The sequence below is a fragment of the Macaca mulatta genome, chromosome 1, assembly GCF_049350105.2.
Source record: "Macaca mulatta isolate MMU2019108-1 chromosome 1, T2T-MMU8v2.0, whole genome shotgun sequence".
Lineage (NCBI taxonomy): Eukaryota > Metazoa > Chordata > Mammalia > Primates > Cercopithecidae > Macaca > Macaca mulatta.
The window spans coordinates 34,591,486-34,610,611 of record NC_133406.1 but is presented as its reverse complement, the minus strand read 5'-3'; the positions used below and the strand labels follow the sequence as shown (position 1 = coordinate 34,610,611).

General features: G+C 39.0%; 1 protein-coding gene across 2 annotated transcripts in view; it reads left to right on the top strand.

Annotated features, from left to right (window-relative positions):
• Positions 1–19,126, top strand: part of ASTN1 (astrotactin 1) — a 306,207-nt gene continuing 287,081 nt past the window's right edge. Inside the window, exon 1 of one of the 2 annotated variants that reach the window (XM_077989823.1) lies at positions 1–513. In XM_077989823.1, the coding sequence (XP_077845949.1) occupies positions 231–513 (283 nt within the window). In that variant the 5' untranslated portion in view covers positions 1–230. 2 annotated transcript variants of the gene reach the window in all.

Here is a 19,126-nt window from a genome sequence, read left to right as displayed (position 1 = left end):
CTCTTCTCCAGATAAGCAGCTCCGGGAAACAAAGAATCCGGGGCTCTCCAGACATCAGAGCTTAAACCCATCACTCTGCAAGCGGCATCTCATTCCGGGGTCCAGGGCTCTCCCGGCTCTCCATCCCCTCCCTAACCTCCCCCGCCTCCCGCGCTCGCTCCCTCGCTCCCTCCCCGCTCGCTTCCTCCCCCACCATCGCAGCGCTAGGAGGAAGGCGGCCGGGGCTCAAGATGGCTTTAGCCGGGCTCTGCGCCCTGCTCGCCTGCTGCTGGGGGCCAGCAGCTGTGCTGGCCACGGCCGCCGGCGACGTGGATCCATCCAAGGAGCTGGAGTGCAAGCTCAAAAGCATCACGGTGTCGGCGCTGCCCTTCCTGCGCGAGAACGACCTGAGCATCATGCACAGCCCCTCGGCCTCGGAGCCCAAGCTCCTCTTCTCGGTGCGCAACGACTTCCCGGGAGAAATGGTCGTAGTGGACGACCTGGAGAACACGGAGCTGCCCTACTTCGTGCTGGGTGAGTCCCGGGGGAGGTCGAGGCGGCCGGAGGCGCTGGACCGGCACCCCCACCCCCCACTCCAGCTCTCTCTACACACCCACTCGCCGACGACCTCCCCTCCCCCACTCCTACCTCCCGGATCCGCCCCACTCCAGGACCATTCTCCACACCCACTTGCATACTAGCGCCTCTGCACCTGACTTCTCCCCAAATCCGACCTGGATGCTGAGCCTCCTCTCAGCTGCCCTGCCCCAAAGAAACAGGTTGCAGGAGTCTCTCTGAAACCTCTCCCAGCCTTGACCTCCCAGCTTTGATTCGGAAGCACATCCACACAGCACTTTTGTTTGCTACCAGCTCAACTCCCATAATCCCTTTTCCCCACTCCCTAGCCACATGCTCAGCTCTTTGCTTCACACACCCTGGGCACCCACACCCACTCACAGCACTTCCTGGGGGCTTTAGAAACAGGTATCCTGTCATCACCTTGCCAGCTATGTGCAGGCCAGATTCTAGTCTTCATTCATGGAGAGCCCTTTATCTATCACCAGGCTACTGACACCCTCCCTGCCAAACACTCAAGTTTCTTATTCCCCAACTGTTCATTCTGGGAAGTCCTCCAGAATTAGATGCTTAGAAGTCACAACCCCCTAATTCAACCACATCCATACATCCATGTCACATCACAGTTGGTTAAAGATATAATACAACTGTAGTCTGTTAATATTGGTCTCTTCTTTGTTCCCAGGGCCACCTTAGATAGACATAGGCATTCCTGCATACAGAATGACCTTTCTAGGCAAGGGGCGATTCCTTCCTTTGTTTGTTTACATCTCTCTCTTTTTGGTTCCCCCACTGTAATTTTCTTAGGTCACCTTCAAGTAGTGGAACTCCTGTCACTTCAGGTACTGGAACCCACACATTACTTCAAATCATCCCTGTTTTCCACTACTAAGCTGCAAAGATATTGTGGTCCTGCTCTAGTATCTTGCAAAGCACCACAAGTTCATGTCACTTAGCCAAATTCTCCTCACTTTCCCAGGTACAGATGGAGCTCTCACCCTGCTGTGCATGCCTACCATGCAATCCATTTCTTTAGTGATGTTGCCAATTATTCTTATTTTGCCCAGGAGAAATTCAAAGAAAACCACACTTCAGTCTCTAGATCCAAGAAGAGAAAAAAAGAAAATGTCCAGGAGGCTGTTCCATCTACTTAATACCCTACCAACTAGAGTTCCATTTGCAGGAACATGGTTTCCTGATGGCCACATGTAGGCTGGAGCCACGTGTGGAATTCTAACACATCCCTCTTGCTCTTCCATCACAGGAGATGTCTTCACAATGAAAACATTAGAAAGTGAGTGAATAAACCCCTACTCCCCAACCCCTATGGAAAAGCAATTTCAAAAATTGCCTGGCCCTTTGAAAAGTTGCTTTACAGTTCCTGGAGTGCAGCTCAGTTGAACCCATTAAACCCAACCTACACTCTTGACAGGATTATTTATTTTTACATTCAAAAATAGCAATAACATAATAAAAACTGGGGATTAGCTGGAAATGGGACAATTGTGGATATGCTGCTCATCAAAATGTACAATTATTGGGTTATTTAGAGGATGGAAAGTTCACGTTGAAATCATGCTGATGTGCAAAGTACAGTCTGTTCATCATAGTATATAAAAGTGAGTAGAGGGAATTATGTGCTTCTAAGGAGGCTGTTTTGCACTCTGCTTGTAGTGTTTACTGTGCATGAAAAGGTACATGCATGGTGCTTAAAAAAAGGGAGGGCTAGCAGGTATTCAACATTTCATTTCTTTTTTACAGAATCCCAAATCCAGGGCCTAATGCTGTGATGTGCCTACTAGGAACCAGTGTGCACAGTGAAAGCCCAGATGTTGTAAGAATGGGTTTTCTGCACCTCTGTGCAAAGCTGCCCACTGCAGTGTCCTGTTGGGGTTGCTATGGTAACCTGCTGCAACTTGGCATTTACACACAGGCACACAGACACACTCTCTAACTTCAGGGCCAGATGCACTATTTAAATACCTCGATTGTCTCCCACCCTCCCAGTCAGTGGGGTATGCTCAGAACCAGAGACGGGCTGATACCTATTCTTTCTGGTTCATTATGCTCAAAGGAAGAAGGAATGAATTTCAGTTTGGGTGGGTGGTTAAACAGATTGGGGCAGAAAGGAAGAGGAGTCCAAATTTATGGAGGATAGACTCAAAGGTAGTTTTGAATTTAACTTTTGTGGTCTTGATCATGCAGCTCTTGGCCAATGGTGAGGGCTGTAGTGAAGCTGGTTTTCGGATTTCCCTACTCCTATCTTTGGAACCTTGTTTACTTAATCCATCTCCTGGAAGAATCTGAATCAGTCAATTCTGGAAATGTATTGAGCTGTACTTGCTCAGCACTCAGAGGCATTACTAGGAAACAGAAGTTAAAAAAATGTCTCTTGCTCTCAAGTAGTCTCTAGTCACTGGAAACACAAAGATACCTATAAGAGCTGTACCTACCTAATTGTGTGGTATGGCTGTTAAGGGGTATAGGGATGCTGTGGAGGGATCTGCTTGCATGACAAGAGCAGATTCCATGGTAATTATGGACCGGAAGCTTTGACTAAAATCAGACCTGTCACTTCTTTGAGTGAAAGAAAAAGACAAACAATAAGAAAAACAAGCTTTGGCTTCCCTTTGCCTCTAGGATCAAGTCCTGTAACTTCACTGAGGCTAACTAGGGTCTTCTCATTCTGATTGCAGCCAGCTTCTCCAGCCCTTTATTCCTCCAAGCCTGCCATGGCCTTCTGGACTCTTTCAAGACTTTGCACATGTAGCTACTCTGCCTAGAAGGCTCTTTGCCTTTTCTCTATTAGGTGGTATCCATTCTTCCTTCTAAACAATGCACGTGTCATCTCTCTATGAAGCCTGTATCCCACTTCTGTGCTCTTAGCATGGATTAAAACAGAAAAACACCCACAAATGTGCAAAATTAAAGGTATATTAGGTTTGGCTTGGACTAGGAAAGGTGAAGACATTTAAGGTCATGGAGAAAAGATGAGCAAAGGCATTTGGTGGTGGGAGTGAATATGGAAATGGTGTGCATATGGCATAGTGTGGGGATCAGTCTGCCTGGACAGAGCCTTGTGGCATAACAGTACTGGGGACTGGGCTTGGCTCTGTAGAGTGGCACATGGCTTTCCACTTCAAAACTAGGCAGGGAGGGCTGACTTGACATAGAAAGCATTAAAGTCTGGCTCCCAGAGGCTATCTCAGCCATCAGCCTTGGCAGTTTTGCTTGTGGTGTAATTCTGAGTAGAGAAGAGGAGTCAATATCTCCTTTTCTTTCAGATAGGGTTTGCAAACTGTGATTCAAGAGCCCAATATGACTTTTAGGTATGTTTTGTTTGACTATACATGGTTTTTAAAATGCTTTGAATATGAATGTTTTTAGTTACGTCTAGATTGCTATACTTCTCACAGATACTGATGGTTCTGTGCCTGATATTCTTCTTCACAGTACTTATCTGGTTAACTCTAAGCCATGTAATCTAAACCTAAACCCCTGCTTTCAGATGTGCGGTGAAAGCCTCAAAAGTGTTGCAAAATAACTGTCATTTCTAATTTAAAATATTTAGGCACATAAGCCTTAGCATCCTCTCAGGAGATTTAAGAGATTTGCCAAATTAGTCAACTAATATTTCATATCTGAACTAAAATTTCATATTTCAGCCTTCAATATAGTAGACATTCCTGCTTTGGAGCATATTTGATTTGGAGATAAGGAGTTAACCTGAAATGTGACTTCCAGGTTTTCTGTGCTGTGAATAGAATATATTTTTATATCAGCCTCATTACTATTTGAAGGAGAAGCCCTTCTATTTCACCCAACTATTGAGCTTTTGCATGTGTACAACTTAGTGAAGAAAGGTGTTTCTCTTGTGCCTTGGCATTTTGCTTTAGCTGTCATGGCTTTTGATTGAAGAAGGTATTCCTGAAGATAAATCAATCAGCCTGCAGAGAGGTAGTAAGTTCCCACATGCAAGGTGCTGTTTAAAGTGTCTGGAGCAGGCAAGTGTGGCGGTTAAAAGAACAGGCTTTGAAGACAGATTTGCTGTCAACTTCTGGCTTTCTACTAATTCCAGCAGTGGAGAATATAGAAGAATCGGGGAGCTAAATAACTTACTCAGGTCACTTCGTGAACAGTTGATGGATCCATCATTCGAACTCAGGTCAATATGATGTTTAAGCCTTTCTCTGAGCTACTATTTTACATGCCTTAAAAGTTTTCAAAATCATTTCTTCTTCATGGTTGAATAAAAGGAGCCCTGAAAATAGTTAAAATAGGGAAAGCACACTCACCTAGTTTGTACAGAGGAGTCTTTTATGGTCTTTATGCAAATACATCTTGAATATCCTTGCCCATTGAGTGATTTCTCATACCAGCCTTAATAACTTCATCAAAAAATAGTTAGATAAGTACATATACTTTGCTAAGAAGAGTTTGGAAATTCTTATTTATTTATAGTTTTCAGGTTCATGTAGCCATATTTCCATGTCCCTATGGTGACATATATGGGACTCACAATCATGATAAACAAGGTAGGTAGGCTGCATTGGGAATGAAGGTAATATGTTCAGTGCTCTTCTGAGGAGGGCCCTACAGAAATGCAAACTGAGAGTCCCAGAGGGAAGGCTCCCTTGTTAAATGGAGCTATCCAGAAAGTAATATGGTTTTAGCTACTTGTCCAAAGCCGATGATCTTTGTATTGGGTGGTCTTGTGCTTAGAACTTATTTTGAGAGCTCAGTGGAACTGTTTAAATAGCAGTTACTGAGCTTTTCAGTTGGCTTCAAAGGTAATATTGGACATAATGTTACTTATGGGTGAGCTTTGGCCTGATAGGAAACAGTTAAAATACCCAGGTATCCCCAATTCTTTTCACACATCTCTCCATCTTCCCATTTGAGGGGACACTTTGAAGTATGTTTCTTTTCCTTTTTTTTTTTTCTCTCCACTACAGTGAGCTGCCTAAGTCAACAGTAAATGCATTTGTATAGATTGGCAGCCCTATCCAAGACACAATAGATGAATGGTAGCAATCCTAAGGTAGATTCTTCAGCACTTATATAACTCATGCTAGCAGAATGTGCTAATTTATAGTATTGAGAGGGTTGTTATTTACTGTTTCTCTACAGGAATTTAGATGTTTACAACAAAGGAATTTTGAATGTGAATGATGAATTTTACAACATTTTAAATGCTTTTTTAGATATGTTTGATATGACTCAAATTCAAGTAATTAGAGTTTTTGAAGAAAAAATAAATTTTTAATTTCTTTTTTTTTTTTTTTTTTTTTTGAGATGGAGCCTCACTTTGTCACCCAGGCTGGAGTGCAGTGGCACAATCTTGGCTCACTGCAACCTCCACCTCCCAGGTTCAAGGAATTCTCCTGCCTCAGCCTCCTGAGTAGTTAGGACTACAGTCACCCGCCACCATGCCCGACTATTTTTTTTTCTTTTTGTATTTTCATTAAAGGCAGTGATACTTTTGTTACATACATGTTACATACATACATGTTGGCCAGGCTGGTCTTGAACTTCTGACCTCAAATGATCCACCCACCTCGGCCTTCCAAAATGCTGGGATTACAGGCATGAGCCACCACACCCAGCCAATTTTAGTTTCTTTATTCATCTGAGGAAGCAAGATTGAGGTCTTGTCTTATAGACACTCTATATATACACATATATATCATATACACACACACACGTACTTTTTTCTTTCTTTTTTTAGAAATGTAATTAAACTTAAAAGACTAGTAGTTTCTCACATTACGGCCAGTTTATGAGAACAAAACTTGGCAACTTTTCAGCAGGGACATGCGAAGTCCTCATTTCTTCACTTTTAAACCAGTTCATGCTTATGCACACAGATGGCAAAAAGAGCTCTGTTATGAGCAAGTTAATCTCCCAGGGCCAGTTAAGGTCTATGGAAATTTCGAATGTACTACAAATTGACACCTATCATCATTTTATTATTTTTAAAAAGTAATTAATTACTTTTTTAAAAAATTGTTTCAATCGCTTTTGTTACATGGTCATCTATCACTATTTTATTCCTACTAAAAATATGAAATAGTTGATATTTTGTTTTTAATCATGTACACTTTAAAATGTTAATAAAAACCCCAAAGTATTGGTATAGATCTGTAGATTTCCAAGGAACAAACAATCAAATTGTTGACCGGAATCTAAACTGACATGACAACTTTTGTGAAACGATTTGGTATTATATAGTACAGGTGAAAATGTATATGCCTGAAGATTTTGCAGTTCCACTTCTAGCTTTTCATTACACAGGAATTTTTACATGTATACATGAGAATATTTGTTGGGAATAGCAAAACCTGGAGCCAACCATTATCAGGAGACTAGAAATGTACAAGGTGGCACCTTCATCGGTGATATATTATCTAACCAGGAGAATAAATGAGTTGTAGCTACGTATATCAATGTGGGTAAATCTCACAAATGTAACGTTAGGTGAAAATAAGAAAATAGCTGAAAAAAAATATAGTACAATTTTATTTATATAAATTTAAAATAACATATTGTTTAAGAATACATACAAATGCAAAATTTTTATGAAAAGCAAGAAAACAAAAACAAAATAAAAGACGAGTGTTACCTCTTGTGGAAAGGGAAGATTGTGTGAAGGGAGAGGGTGAAAAAGAGGGCCTCAAAGCTTGCAGCAGTACCTGATATTTGTTTTCCTTTTTTTTTTTTAAAAAAAAAAGCAAATTAAGTTTTAAAGAACAGTTTTAGGCCAGGTGTGGTGGCTCACACCTGTAATCCCAGCACTTTAAGAAGCCAGGTGGGTGAATGGCTTGAGCTCAGGAGTTTGAGACCGGCCTGGGCAACATGGCAAAACCCCATCTCTACAAAAAATGCAAGAGTTAGCTGGATGTGATGGCGTGTGCCTGTAGTCCCAGCTACTTGGGAAGCTGAGGTGGGAAGATGGCTTGAGCCCAGGAGGTGGAGTTGAGCAGAGATCCTACCAGTACACTCTGGCCGGGGTAACAGAGTAAGACCTTATAAAACAAAACAAAACAAACAACAACAACAACAAAAAGAACAGTTTTAGATTTATGGAAAAATTGGGAAGACAGTACAGAGAGTTTCCATATTATACCCCATACTCAGTTTCTGTCACTATTAACATCTTATATTAGTGTGATACATTTGTTACAATTGAAGAACCAAGGTTGATTCATGATTTTTAACAAAAGTCTATACTTTATTCAGATTTTCTTAGTTTTTACCTAACATTGTTTTTCTGTTCCAGGATCTCATCCAGGGTACCACAGTACACTTAGTCATCACGTCTTTTTAGGCTTCTCTTGGCTATGACACTTTCTCAGGCTTGTTTTGGTTTTGATGACCTTGAGAGTTTGAAGAATACTAGTCAGGCATTTTGTAGAATGTTCCTCAATCAGTATTTGTCTGATGTTTTTCTCATCATTAGACTGGAACTAAGGTTTGGAGAAGGAAGCTATAAAGTGTCATTTTCATCAGATCATATCAAGGGTACATTCTATCAACTTGACTTCTCACTGTTAATGCTGACCTCAGTCACTTTGTTGAGGTTGTCTTTGCCAGGTTTCTCCACTGTAAAGTTACCTTTTTTACCCTCTCTCCACTCCTTTGAAGGAAGTCACTGTGCACAGACTATTCCAAAGGAATGGGAGCTGTGGTCCACCTTCTTGAAGGCTGAGTATCTACATAAATTATTTTGAATTATGCTACATAAGAGAATTGTTTCTTTTCTTCCATTTATTTGTTTACTTATTTATGTCCTATGGACTCATGAATATTTATTTTATACTTTGGGTTTTAATTCAGTACTACTTTATTGATTTTATTGCTCAAATTGTTTGTCTCAGCATTGGCTAATGGAAGCTCTTTTAGTTGGCTACTGTGAAACTTTGACATACCCGTCAATGTGGGTTTTTGTTTTGTGAGCACCTTTTTACTTCTTGTCACTACAGGCTTCTCCAGGGTCATCTTGCATATTACCTGCCCCTATTCTAGAATCAGCTATTTCTCCAAGCAGCACATGATTTTTTTTTTTTTTTTTTTTTTTTTTTTTGAGACGGAGTCTCACTGGAGTGCAGTGGCGCAATCTTGGCTCACTGCAACCTCTGCCTCCTGGGTTCAAGCAATTCTCCTGCCTCGGCCTCCTGAGTAGCTGGGATTACAGGCATGTGCCACCACACCCAGCTAATTTTTGTATTTTTAGTAGAGATGGGGTTTCACCATATTGGCCAGGCTGGTCTCAAACTCCTGACTTTGTGATCTGCCCACCTCAGCCTCCCAAAGTGCTAGGATTATAGGCACGAGCCACCATGCCTGGCCCCCATCACTCTTTTAGTTGGAGGATGATGTTAGAAACCAAGATCTGGGAACTAGGTGGGCTTGTTGCAGGAGTGTTGTTGCTTCTAGGCTCTCTCAGCTGACAGAGCAAGGAAATATATATCTTTACTAACATATGTGTACATCTATCTGTAAATATTTCTATATGTAACCATATGTGTCTGTATTAAGCTAATCATGAGTTCATACTGATGTCTCCAGCTTTAATCCATTATCTAATTATCATTACCTAATTAACATTAGGTCTCATCTAATTCATGAATCATCTCACTTCCTCACCGTGCTTATCCTACTCCAACAATGAGTAACCTGGCTCCCACCATCTACCATCCATGTATTTAATTTTTCAGTTTCACTGTGGATGTATTACAGTATTGGAATTGTTTGTCCATACCACTATGGGGAACAATTTTATTAGTTGTAGGGCAGTTTTTCTGTACAATTTCTTTTGTCTTTAGTCTTACAGATTACTCTAAAGTTGCTTAGGCCAACACTTTCCCCCAACCTCCTTCCAGTGAGGTTGTTCATACATTTCTGATATAGTTAGCATTTTGTCACATTCTGCATTCATCCTGGGATCACCCAATCTCCTAAATGATTTATTTTCTTTTAATTTGCACATATAAAGTTGTCCGTTTGTTCCCTAAAGTTAATGAATTTTCACACATGTATGGTGTAATAAATCCACAGTTATAGAATCATACAGAACAATTTGATCACCCTACAAAATCTCCTACCCTTCATCTATTTAATCCTCCATTCCTTACTTCCAAACTCTGGCAACCACAGCTTTTTTACCATCACTGTAGTTTTGCCTTTTCCAGAATGCCATATAGTTGTAATAAAGTATGTAACCCTTTTAGACTTGCATCTTTTCCTAATATCATTCATTTAAGATTTATTGACATCTTTTCATGGCTTGATAGCTCAGTTATTTTTATTGCTGAATAATATTCTATTGCATGAAGTACCATAGTTTGTCCTTTTACCTATTGAAAAACATCTTGGTTGTTTCCAGTTTTTGGCAATTATGAATAAAAATACTATGAACATTAGTATGCAGATTTTTGTGTGCTTTCCTTTTTTTGTAATCTCATGCAGAGATTTGACTTAATCGTATTCCTCAATTCACAGCATATTTTATTATAGGTCTCTGAAAGCCCTTACTCCTTCCAGTCATTTATTGATTTGCCTATTTGCTTTTTTTCCTTTTCACTCACTGTTCCCCATAGGAAAATATTCTAATTTCCCTAATGCTTATTATTTTTTTGGTATGTGTTCTTGCAATAAGTCAATAGTTGTTCTGTGTTAATGTATTTTAAATTCAAGGAAATGGTGATGTGATATTGTTATTCTGATACTGACTCTTTTCACTCAGCACTATATTTTTAAGATCTACTCATACTACTTAGTATAAATATAGCCCAGCACTGTCCAATAGGGATTTCTGTAATAATGGTAGTATTCTAGTTCTGCCTTATCAAGTATGGTACTTTCTGGCCAAATGTAACTCTTGAACCCTTGAAATATAGCTAGTACAACCAAGGAACTGAATTTTTATGTTTACATTTTAATGAGTTTAATTTCAAATAACTTCATGTGGCTAGCGGCTACCATATTGAACAGTGAATACATAAAACTTGCCCACTATTGCAGAAGGGTTTATTGGAAAACACAAGTCTTATCCCTTGATTCTGACTGTTGCAGAACACTACATGATGGTCACCTATTACATTTTGCCAGTCCTCTCAGTGATGGACATCCAGGATGCCTCCTGCTTCCCATCACTATAAATAATACTGCAGTTATCATTTTTGTACATATTTCCTCAAGGACTTTTGTGAAAATTTCTCTGGGATACATAGCAGGAGCAAAATTGCTGGTTTATAAAGATTATGCATATTTAATTTGGCTAAATACTACCAAACTGTGCTCAGACTGGCTGGATCAGTTTGTACTCTCATCAGTAGTATTAATATTTGAGGGTTCCTAAATCCCCATACTCCCGCCAACAGTTGGCATTGTACAGTGTTCTAATATTTGTCAATCTACTGAGTGTAAAGTGACATCTAACTGTTATTCCTTTCATATTTTAGGAGCATTTTAGATATGAGGGAGGTTATCTCTTTGACTGTAACGTGAGTTGCAAATACTATTTTTCCCAGGTTATTGTGTGTTTTTTGACTTTGCCTATGTTTTTGTTTGCTTGTTTATTGGTTGGCTGGTTTTCCAGAAGTCTTTGGATTTTATGTAAGTGAAGATATTAATTATTTCTTTTTGACTTCTATACCTTATGTCTTCATTGGAAAGGTCTTCTTCACTTTAAAGTTATAGAAGTATTCATCATTTTTTTCCCTGAATACTCTAATGGCTTTATTTTTTGCATTTAAATACCTGGTATATTTAGAATTTATTGTGGTATGTAGTTTGATATATGGCTTTATCCAAGTATGGTATATGAAGTACCAACTTTAGCTGGTGTCTTAGTCCATTTTATGTTGCTATAATGGAGTACCTGAGGCTGGGTCATTTATAAAGAAAAAAAGGCTTATTTGGCTCACAGTTCTGTTGGTTGGAAAGTTCAAGATTGGGTATCTGCATCTGGGGAGGGCTTTAGGCTGCTTCCACTCATGGTGGAAGACAAAGGAAAGCCAGAATGTGCAGAGATTACCTGGTAAGATATCATCACAAGAGAGAGAAGCAGAGGTACCAAGAACTTTTTTTTTTTTTTTTTTTTTTTTTTTTAAAAAAACAACCAGCTCTTAGAGGGAACTAATAGAGCAAGAACTCACTTACCTCCAAGGAAGGCATTAATCTACTCATGAGGCATCCACCCCTGCAACCCAATCACCTTCCATTAGGCCTCACCTCCAACATTGGGGATCAAATTTTAATAAGTGGTTTGGGAGGACACACATCCAAGCTGTAGCAGTTGTCCACATGGTTACTCAGATGGTTGATTACCATTTATTAAATAGCTCATAATCTCCCCTCTGATTTGAGATGTCACCTTTATCATATAATAAATTCCATAGTACATTTAGGTCTATTTCTGAGCTTTTATTCTGTTCTATTACTATGTCGATATATTAATGTGCCTATGTCATATTGTGTTAATTATTAAAACTCTGTAGTGTGTTTTAATATCTCACAGGGCTGGTCACCCTTTGCTGCTATTCTTTTCTAGAGTTCTCCTAGCCGTTCCTTTTTTCCGTATAAACTTTAACTGGCTTATCTGGTTCTAAAAATGTAACAACAACAAGAATAACAAAAGCTAGTGGTATTTTAAATCATAAACCTTGTTAAATTTTTAAATTGATTAAGAAATAACTGAATATTTAAGATGTTGAGTTTTTCTACTTAAGAAATTTATATGTTTGCATTTGTTCAAATTTTGACTGCCCTTTAGTAGAATTTTAAAGGTTTTTTTTTTTTTTCTCATATAGTTCTTGCACATTTCTTGTTAGATTTACTCTTAGGTATTTTATCTGTTTGTGCTTTTGTAAAAGCAGTGTTTTCTTTTTGATTTATTTATTTTCCAAAGGATTATACTTTCTGTATATGAAAGCTATTAATGTTGTGTGTTAATTGACTACTTTTAGTTGAGGGAACGTGATGTTAGTCATGTAAATCACAGCAGTACCCAGTGAAATCCTTTTACTGTTATCAGTTTCTAGCTGGCTTTTAAATTCTAAATACGAGAAAATTCTGATGGTGAATCTGCCGCACTATGGAACCTGTGTACCTGTAGCATCTTTTGCAGTTATGCAATGCAAATCTGTACGCTTTCTGTGGTACTGACTGATGGCTTTGGATTGTCCTACTCTCCCTGGGATATCTACCTTTCCCAAATATAGATTCTGAGAACTCAAATTCTTTCTTACTCATGTCTCCCATCATAGTCTCATCCTGTACCTTGACCTCATTATCTTTACAATATGCCCTCTCCTGTCCTTCCTGATTTGTCTGGCTGGCTCTTTCAGTCTACCGCCAGTCAAGGATATAACCTGAAAAAGCACAATGGCAAAGGATGACTGCTTTATTGAAAAGTTCCTTCTGTACAAACACATGGGAGGAGTGGCTATTTCCTTTTTCTCTCCACTGCTGCTTCTATACCACATGTTCTTAGCTTCAAGACTACATATAGGCTACAGACTTAATTGAGTATAAAATTTATGCATAAGGGCAATTTCTTGAAAAGAGGGTCCACAACTTAAATCATATTTTTAAAAAGGTCCTATAAGTGGGATAGAGATGAACTTTTTCTTTTCTGGAATAAACAGTTCTTAGAAAGTGACTTAAAGAAGAAAAGCTTATTCTCCCACAGGCGACAATTCTATGCAGAGTGATTCAGCTTGGCAAGACCCTACTCCATGAAGTATTCACAAACCCCAGATTCTTCCACCTTGTTGCTCTGCCATTCCCCAGGCCCTTATCCTCTTCTGCAGAGTCACCAGTATGTGTGTTTACACTCACAGGAAGGGGAAGGACAGCCATTCAGGGTAACAATTTTCTTTCTCTCTCTCTCTCTCTTTTTTTTTTTTAAGAAAGTAAGGCAAAAGTTGCATACATCCCTTCTACTCCAGTGCCATAGGTAAGAACTTTGTTGCATGCCTGAAATCCCAGCAGAGGATACTGGGAAAAGCAGTCTTATCTGGGTGGTCATGTGCTCAACTTAAATTCTAGAAGGAAAGAGAGAATAGATTTATTTATTTATTTATTTTAAATAGCAGTCAGTCCCTACTATAAGGATTCAAAAAAAAGTAAAAATCATTCTTCTAGGCCCATACAATTTCACTCTCCTTCCAGGAAACACCTCCTGTTTGAAAATACACATCTTTGGCTTGGTAGTCTTCTGCCTTTCCTAACGACCTCTATTTATCGTCTTCCAGGTCACTCCCCAATGTGCTTAGTACTGCCTCTCTGTATTTTCTGCTATGACAACTCCTGCCTTTACACAAGAACACTTTATTAACTATATAGGCCTAGATCAAAACATGTTTTCTTATAGGGCAAGATATTAAATATTTTCGACTTTTTAGACCAGATGGTCTCTGTTGTAACTACTCAATATATCTTTATACTGGCAGAAAAGCCACCATAGACAATATGTAAGTTAATGTATATAGCTATGTTCCATTAGAATTTTATTTGCAAAAATAAGCAGTTGGCCTATAGGTTGTATTTTGCCAACCCCTGAAGTACACAACACGTTCAGTTTTCTACTTTATAATTCCTTGATTCCTGCAACTCCGCCTTCATAACTCCATTTTACTTACCCACAACTATGGTCACACCCTTCTCATCCCTAAAAATTCTTCAACCCTGAAACTGCCCCTACTCGAACCATAAATTCTTTCCAGCTTTCTCATGCTCTTTCACTCTGCCTGATAATTGGTCCTTGGAAATTCACCGTTTCAACGACACTTATTTTCTCCATGTCTATTAGAATGCTCTGACATATTTTCCTTTTCCTGAACTACCTTTTTATTAGAATCCTCAATTTCAGTGCTTCTTCTTGTCATTATACAGCATCTACCAGTCGAATGTCCAGAGGTGGATCAATTTCCCGAATTTACATGCTTTACCTTTACCCCCAGACTGCTGAGATTTGTGTGTAAATTCTCCTGTTTGTGTACATTCAAGGTACTATAGTTATCTGGGTTCTAGTCTACATTTGGTCCTGAAAATTGCTTATTACTTTTTATTGACTTTGGTCGTCCCTTCCTCTCACTTCCCCAAGTGACTATTTCAAACCATTAGTAAGGTAGTTAAGCTCCCAACTGAATTTCCTATCTTTACACCTAGCATAAGATGTTGCCTTGTAGTTGAGGTTATCAGGTATATTATCTCCAGTTTCATATATTTCCAACACACAAACTTGTAGACCCACTTTGGAATTCATTGTTACTTTCTTACCTCCAATTTCCAATGTATTTTGAGCAGCTTCTAAGTAGCAGTCATGATAGTAGGCTTTTGGAAGACAGTGAGAAATAAAACAGACATAGTCCTGTCTTTACAGAACCAGGAGTTTGCTCTCTTCTAGGAACATAGGAACTATATATGTATGTATGTATATGTGTGTGTGTGTGTATATATGTGTGTGTGTATATATATATCTCCTTCCTCTCTTCTAGACTTTTACTTTTTCTATTCTTCTTTTTCCTAGATCTTTTCCTTAAGCCTATAAGCATATTCAGCTTTCCTTTGTCTTAAAACATTAAAGAAACTTCTACTTACCTGTGTACCCTCTCACCAAGCATCCTATCAGTCTCCCAATCACAATAGTAGTCACAGTCCTGTCTGCTTCATTGCACTGAAGTCACCATTGATCCTCTAATGTTAAATCCAGGGAACTTCTATCATCATCTCAGTGGCCTTCAGTTGTATTTGTCACTGTTGATCTTCCTTCAAATTTGTCTCTTCTTTTCTTGGGTAATGCACAATCTCTTTATAGGAAGGAAAATAACTTGTAAAACTGAAAAAAAAAAAAAAAGCGCCAGTGCATTAAAAAAAAGAAGAAGAAAAAAAAGAGTCCTTGCCAAATCAGTTGGTGGTGACTTCAAAGGCCTAGTTATCTCCCAGCTTGTGATATTTTGACTCTTAGAACCTGCCCAAGAATACCCAGAATTCTTAGCAAGGCATTAAAAGACTCTATAACTGATGATTCCTACCTCTCTAGCACCATCTCAAATTAACCTCATATTAGTTTGGACATTTTCAATTATAAGACAAAATTCAACAAAAAGTGATGTAAACGGAAAAGAAGATGCATAGGCTCAGGTCAATGAAGGTGCAGTGCAGCTTGCCTTTATCTGGGCTCCAGTTGTGGGTCTCTGCAATTTTCATGACTTTGACCTCTGGGTGTGAACTTCATCCTCAGGCTGGTAGTAAGATAGCTGCAACAGTTCAGGCATCCCTTTCATATGGAAAATGTTCAGAGGAAGAGTCAGGATTGCTTCTGAGAAAGCTCTCCTAAAAGGAAGGAGGCATCTTTCTACCAGCAGACTCCTGCAAGCTACTCCTTGCTACTTTTTGGCATATGTTGGCTTAGGCCTACTCTTCATTGGGCCAGTCTCTGTGTTAAGAAGAAGGTAGTAACTGGTCAGCTTGGGCTAATCAGAGTCCATTCCTGGAGCTGAAGTTACCCACCCAGACATCATGGCAAGCAGTAAGGTGAAGCGACAGCCTCAAAGTTACTTCAGCAACTCTCCTCCACTTCATACTTCAGGAATAATGGGCTATTACTGGCTCTTTTATTTTTCCTTCTGATTCTTTTCATTCTGCCTTATACGTCTTACATAAAATCTCCTTCTAGGAATCTTTTGAGGGCTCTTTGTACTCCTGTATTCTCATAGCACTCCATGCACTTATATTCCTTGGTAATATTCTATTTCTAAAATAATTTTCTTCTCTATTTTCCTGCCTCTGCAACTGTAAGCTCCTTAAAGGCAGACAGTTTCTTAGTTATCTGTGTCCACAGGTTCTGGCACAGTGCTGTTTGGCATGGAGTACCTACTTAGTGAATGTATGCTGAGCTTGGTACCACTGAACTTCAACAGACTAACTCCTGGGAAGCCATAGTGTAGCTCAGCAGCTCTCTAAGTGTTCCACAGACCTTCCCAGAGACTGATGAGACCCTTTCCAGGGTATCTTTGAAGTGAAAACTATTTTCATCATAATATTAAGTTATCAGTTATCTTTTTCACTGAATTGATATTTACAATCATGGTGCAAAACAGTAGTGGGAAAAACTGTTGGTGTCTTAGCAGGAATTAATACACCACCAAAATATACTAGCAGTCATTGTATTTTCACCACTCTCACTGTTTTTATTTTTATTTTTTTAAATCCAGTTTCATTTAAGAATAACCCAAATAAAGCAGTAACAATTATTAATTTATTGTAAATTCACCCTTGAGTACATGTCCCCTTAATATTCCAAGTGACAAAATGTGGGGTACACACAGAAAGCACTTCTGCTGCAAGCTAAAGTGAGATTGTTTGATTTGCAGGCTCAACTATCTACTTTTGTCTTGTATCACAACTTTTACTTGAAAGAACAACTGACAAGCTAACTATAATTATTCAGACTCGAGTAATTGGCTGAAATTTTTTTGAAAGTGAACTAAGTGATCTTGGAAAACAACTGACAGTGTGTGTTGCCAATGATAAAATTCAAGCTTTTAAGATAAAAATTAACGTATTATGGAAACTTGTAAATGCCATAGTGAGCTTGACAACTTTCCAATACTTGAAGACTTTTCTGATGAAACCAGTAATGCTATTAATGCGTGAGGGTTTTTGAAATTGTGTAATGAAATGTACCAGCATTTGGAAGATCTGTGTAACTCCATGAACTGATATTTTCTAAGCGACCAGTGCATGTATAAAAAAAGTTCAAATTTCAACATGGACAATGATTTTGATAAAGAGCATACAAAATGTTCAGTGTATGACTTCTGTTTCTGCATTGCCAGTCACCTTTAAGAAATTAATGCTTGTTGAGTTTTGGTGTAGTATTAAAGAATATCTATAATTATCTGAGGTGGCTATTAAAATACTCCTTCCTTTTCTAACTTTATATCTGTGTGAAACAGAACTTTCTTTATCGATTTCATCCAAAATAACATGGTATAGTGTATTCGCTAAAGAAGTGGAGATGAGTATCCATCTGTCTTGTATTAAGCCAGTATTTAAATATTTACAAAAAAAATTGGACAGTGTTATTGTTCTCACCATTTTTTGTTTTGAAAAATATAGGTTTTTTAAAATAAAATATATGGCTTATGTTAACATGTAGTGGGTTTCTTATTGTTGTAATGAAATGGATTAGTAAATATTTTAAAAATTTCTTAGTTCTGGCTTCAAATATGGTAAACATTGGTAGATATACCTCATATAAGAAATGCTCGTTATAGTTCTCAAGAATTTTTAGGAGTGTAAAGGATTGCACAGGCCAAGAATTTTGAGAACTGCTAACCTAACTCCCATGGTACTTCAGCTGGGAACTGACCCTGGTATCCCAGGGAGAATTAATTGTCTTTCATGTGAATGTAGCAGCACTTGGTTTACATCTCTATTACAACATGCCCACCGAATAGCATATTGGTTTGTCTGCCTGTGAACTTAGTGCTGACAGATACCTGATATTCAGTGTTTAATGAACAAATAGACACACAGACTGACTGACTGACTGAATGATTGAATGAGTAAGAGTTCCTGATCTGCTCTTTCTACCCCGAGGTCTGTTTTTGTTCCTGAACTGTTATAAGAGTCCTGTGGGTCCTATGGAGAACAGAGCTTTATACACACACAATAACCTCTTCTAATTAGATTTGCTGCCTTCAGCTTCCATTCCCTTCAGCCATATGGGAAATTTCTGTGGGTCAGAAAGGAAGAGTGCTTGGTTGAGAATTTCGTAATTATGGAACTTAAAGAGATTTTCAGAGGTCCTTTTCTTTTGCCACTATCTTGAGGGTTTTGGACATACAGTGAGCCTGGAAGGCGCATTGTTATGGTTACTTAAAGGTCACAGGGGAGACCAATTGAGAGACTCTGACATTTAAAGCAACTTTGGCATGTTTCCCAGGGGCCTTGGTATTAAAGGATAGGAGATGGCTGTTGTTACAGAGCCACTCGGAAAAGTATGAGCTACTTTAAGACAGAACACCTAAATCCAAGATGTTTTTACCTTCATTTACCTCCAGAGGAACGGAGCTGAAAGTTGATTTTTCCGAGGTTGCAGGTTAAAGGAATCTGAGAGTTATCTGAGTTCCTCAAAATCTTAGAGATTTTGCTGGGCTAGGCTATCCTGAGGTCAGACACTAGAAAACTCAGAGACTTAAAGATTTAAGGCACCCTGAAAACTGCCAGGTCAATACTTCCCAAACTTTTTCATGACAAGACATCCCTAAAAATGATGATTTTTCTCTATCTCCCTGGAGTGAATCATGTGTCTTCTCATGGTTAGAGGTGATGGGTTTTGGGGACTGTGGCTTATGCCAGATCCCACCAGTTACCCTGAAGGCAGGGGGTGAATATCACTGCACATTGAATCCATTTGCAGCAGACTGGGATGCCAGTGCATATCTATTGGGAAATCATTTTCTAGTCTAAAGCATCTGTGTGGGAGGGGGCTGCAATCTCATTGCACACTGTGTAGATTCCTTGTGTGTAGTGAGAAATCACTAATAACCTTCTC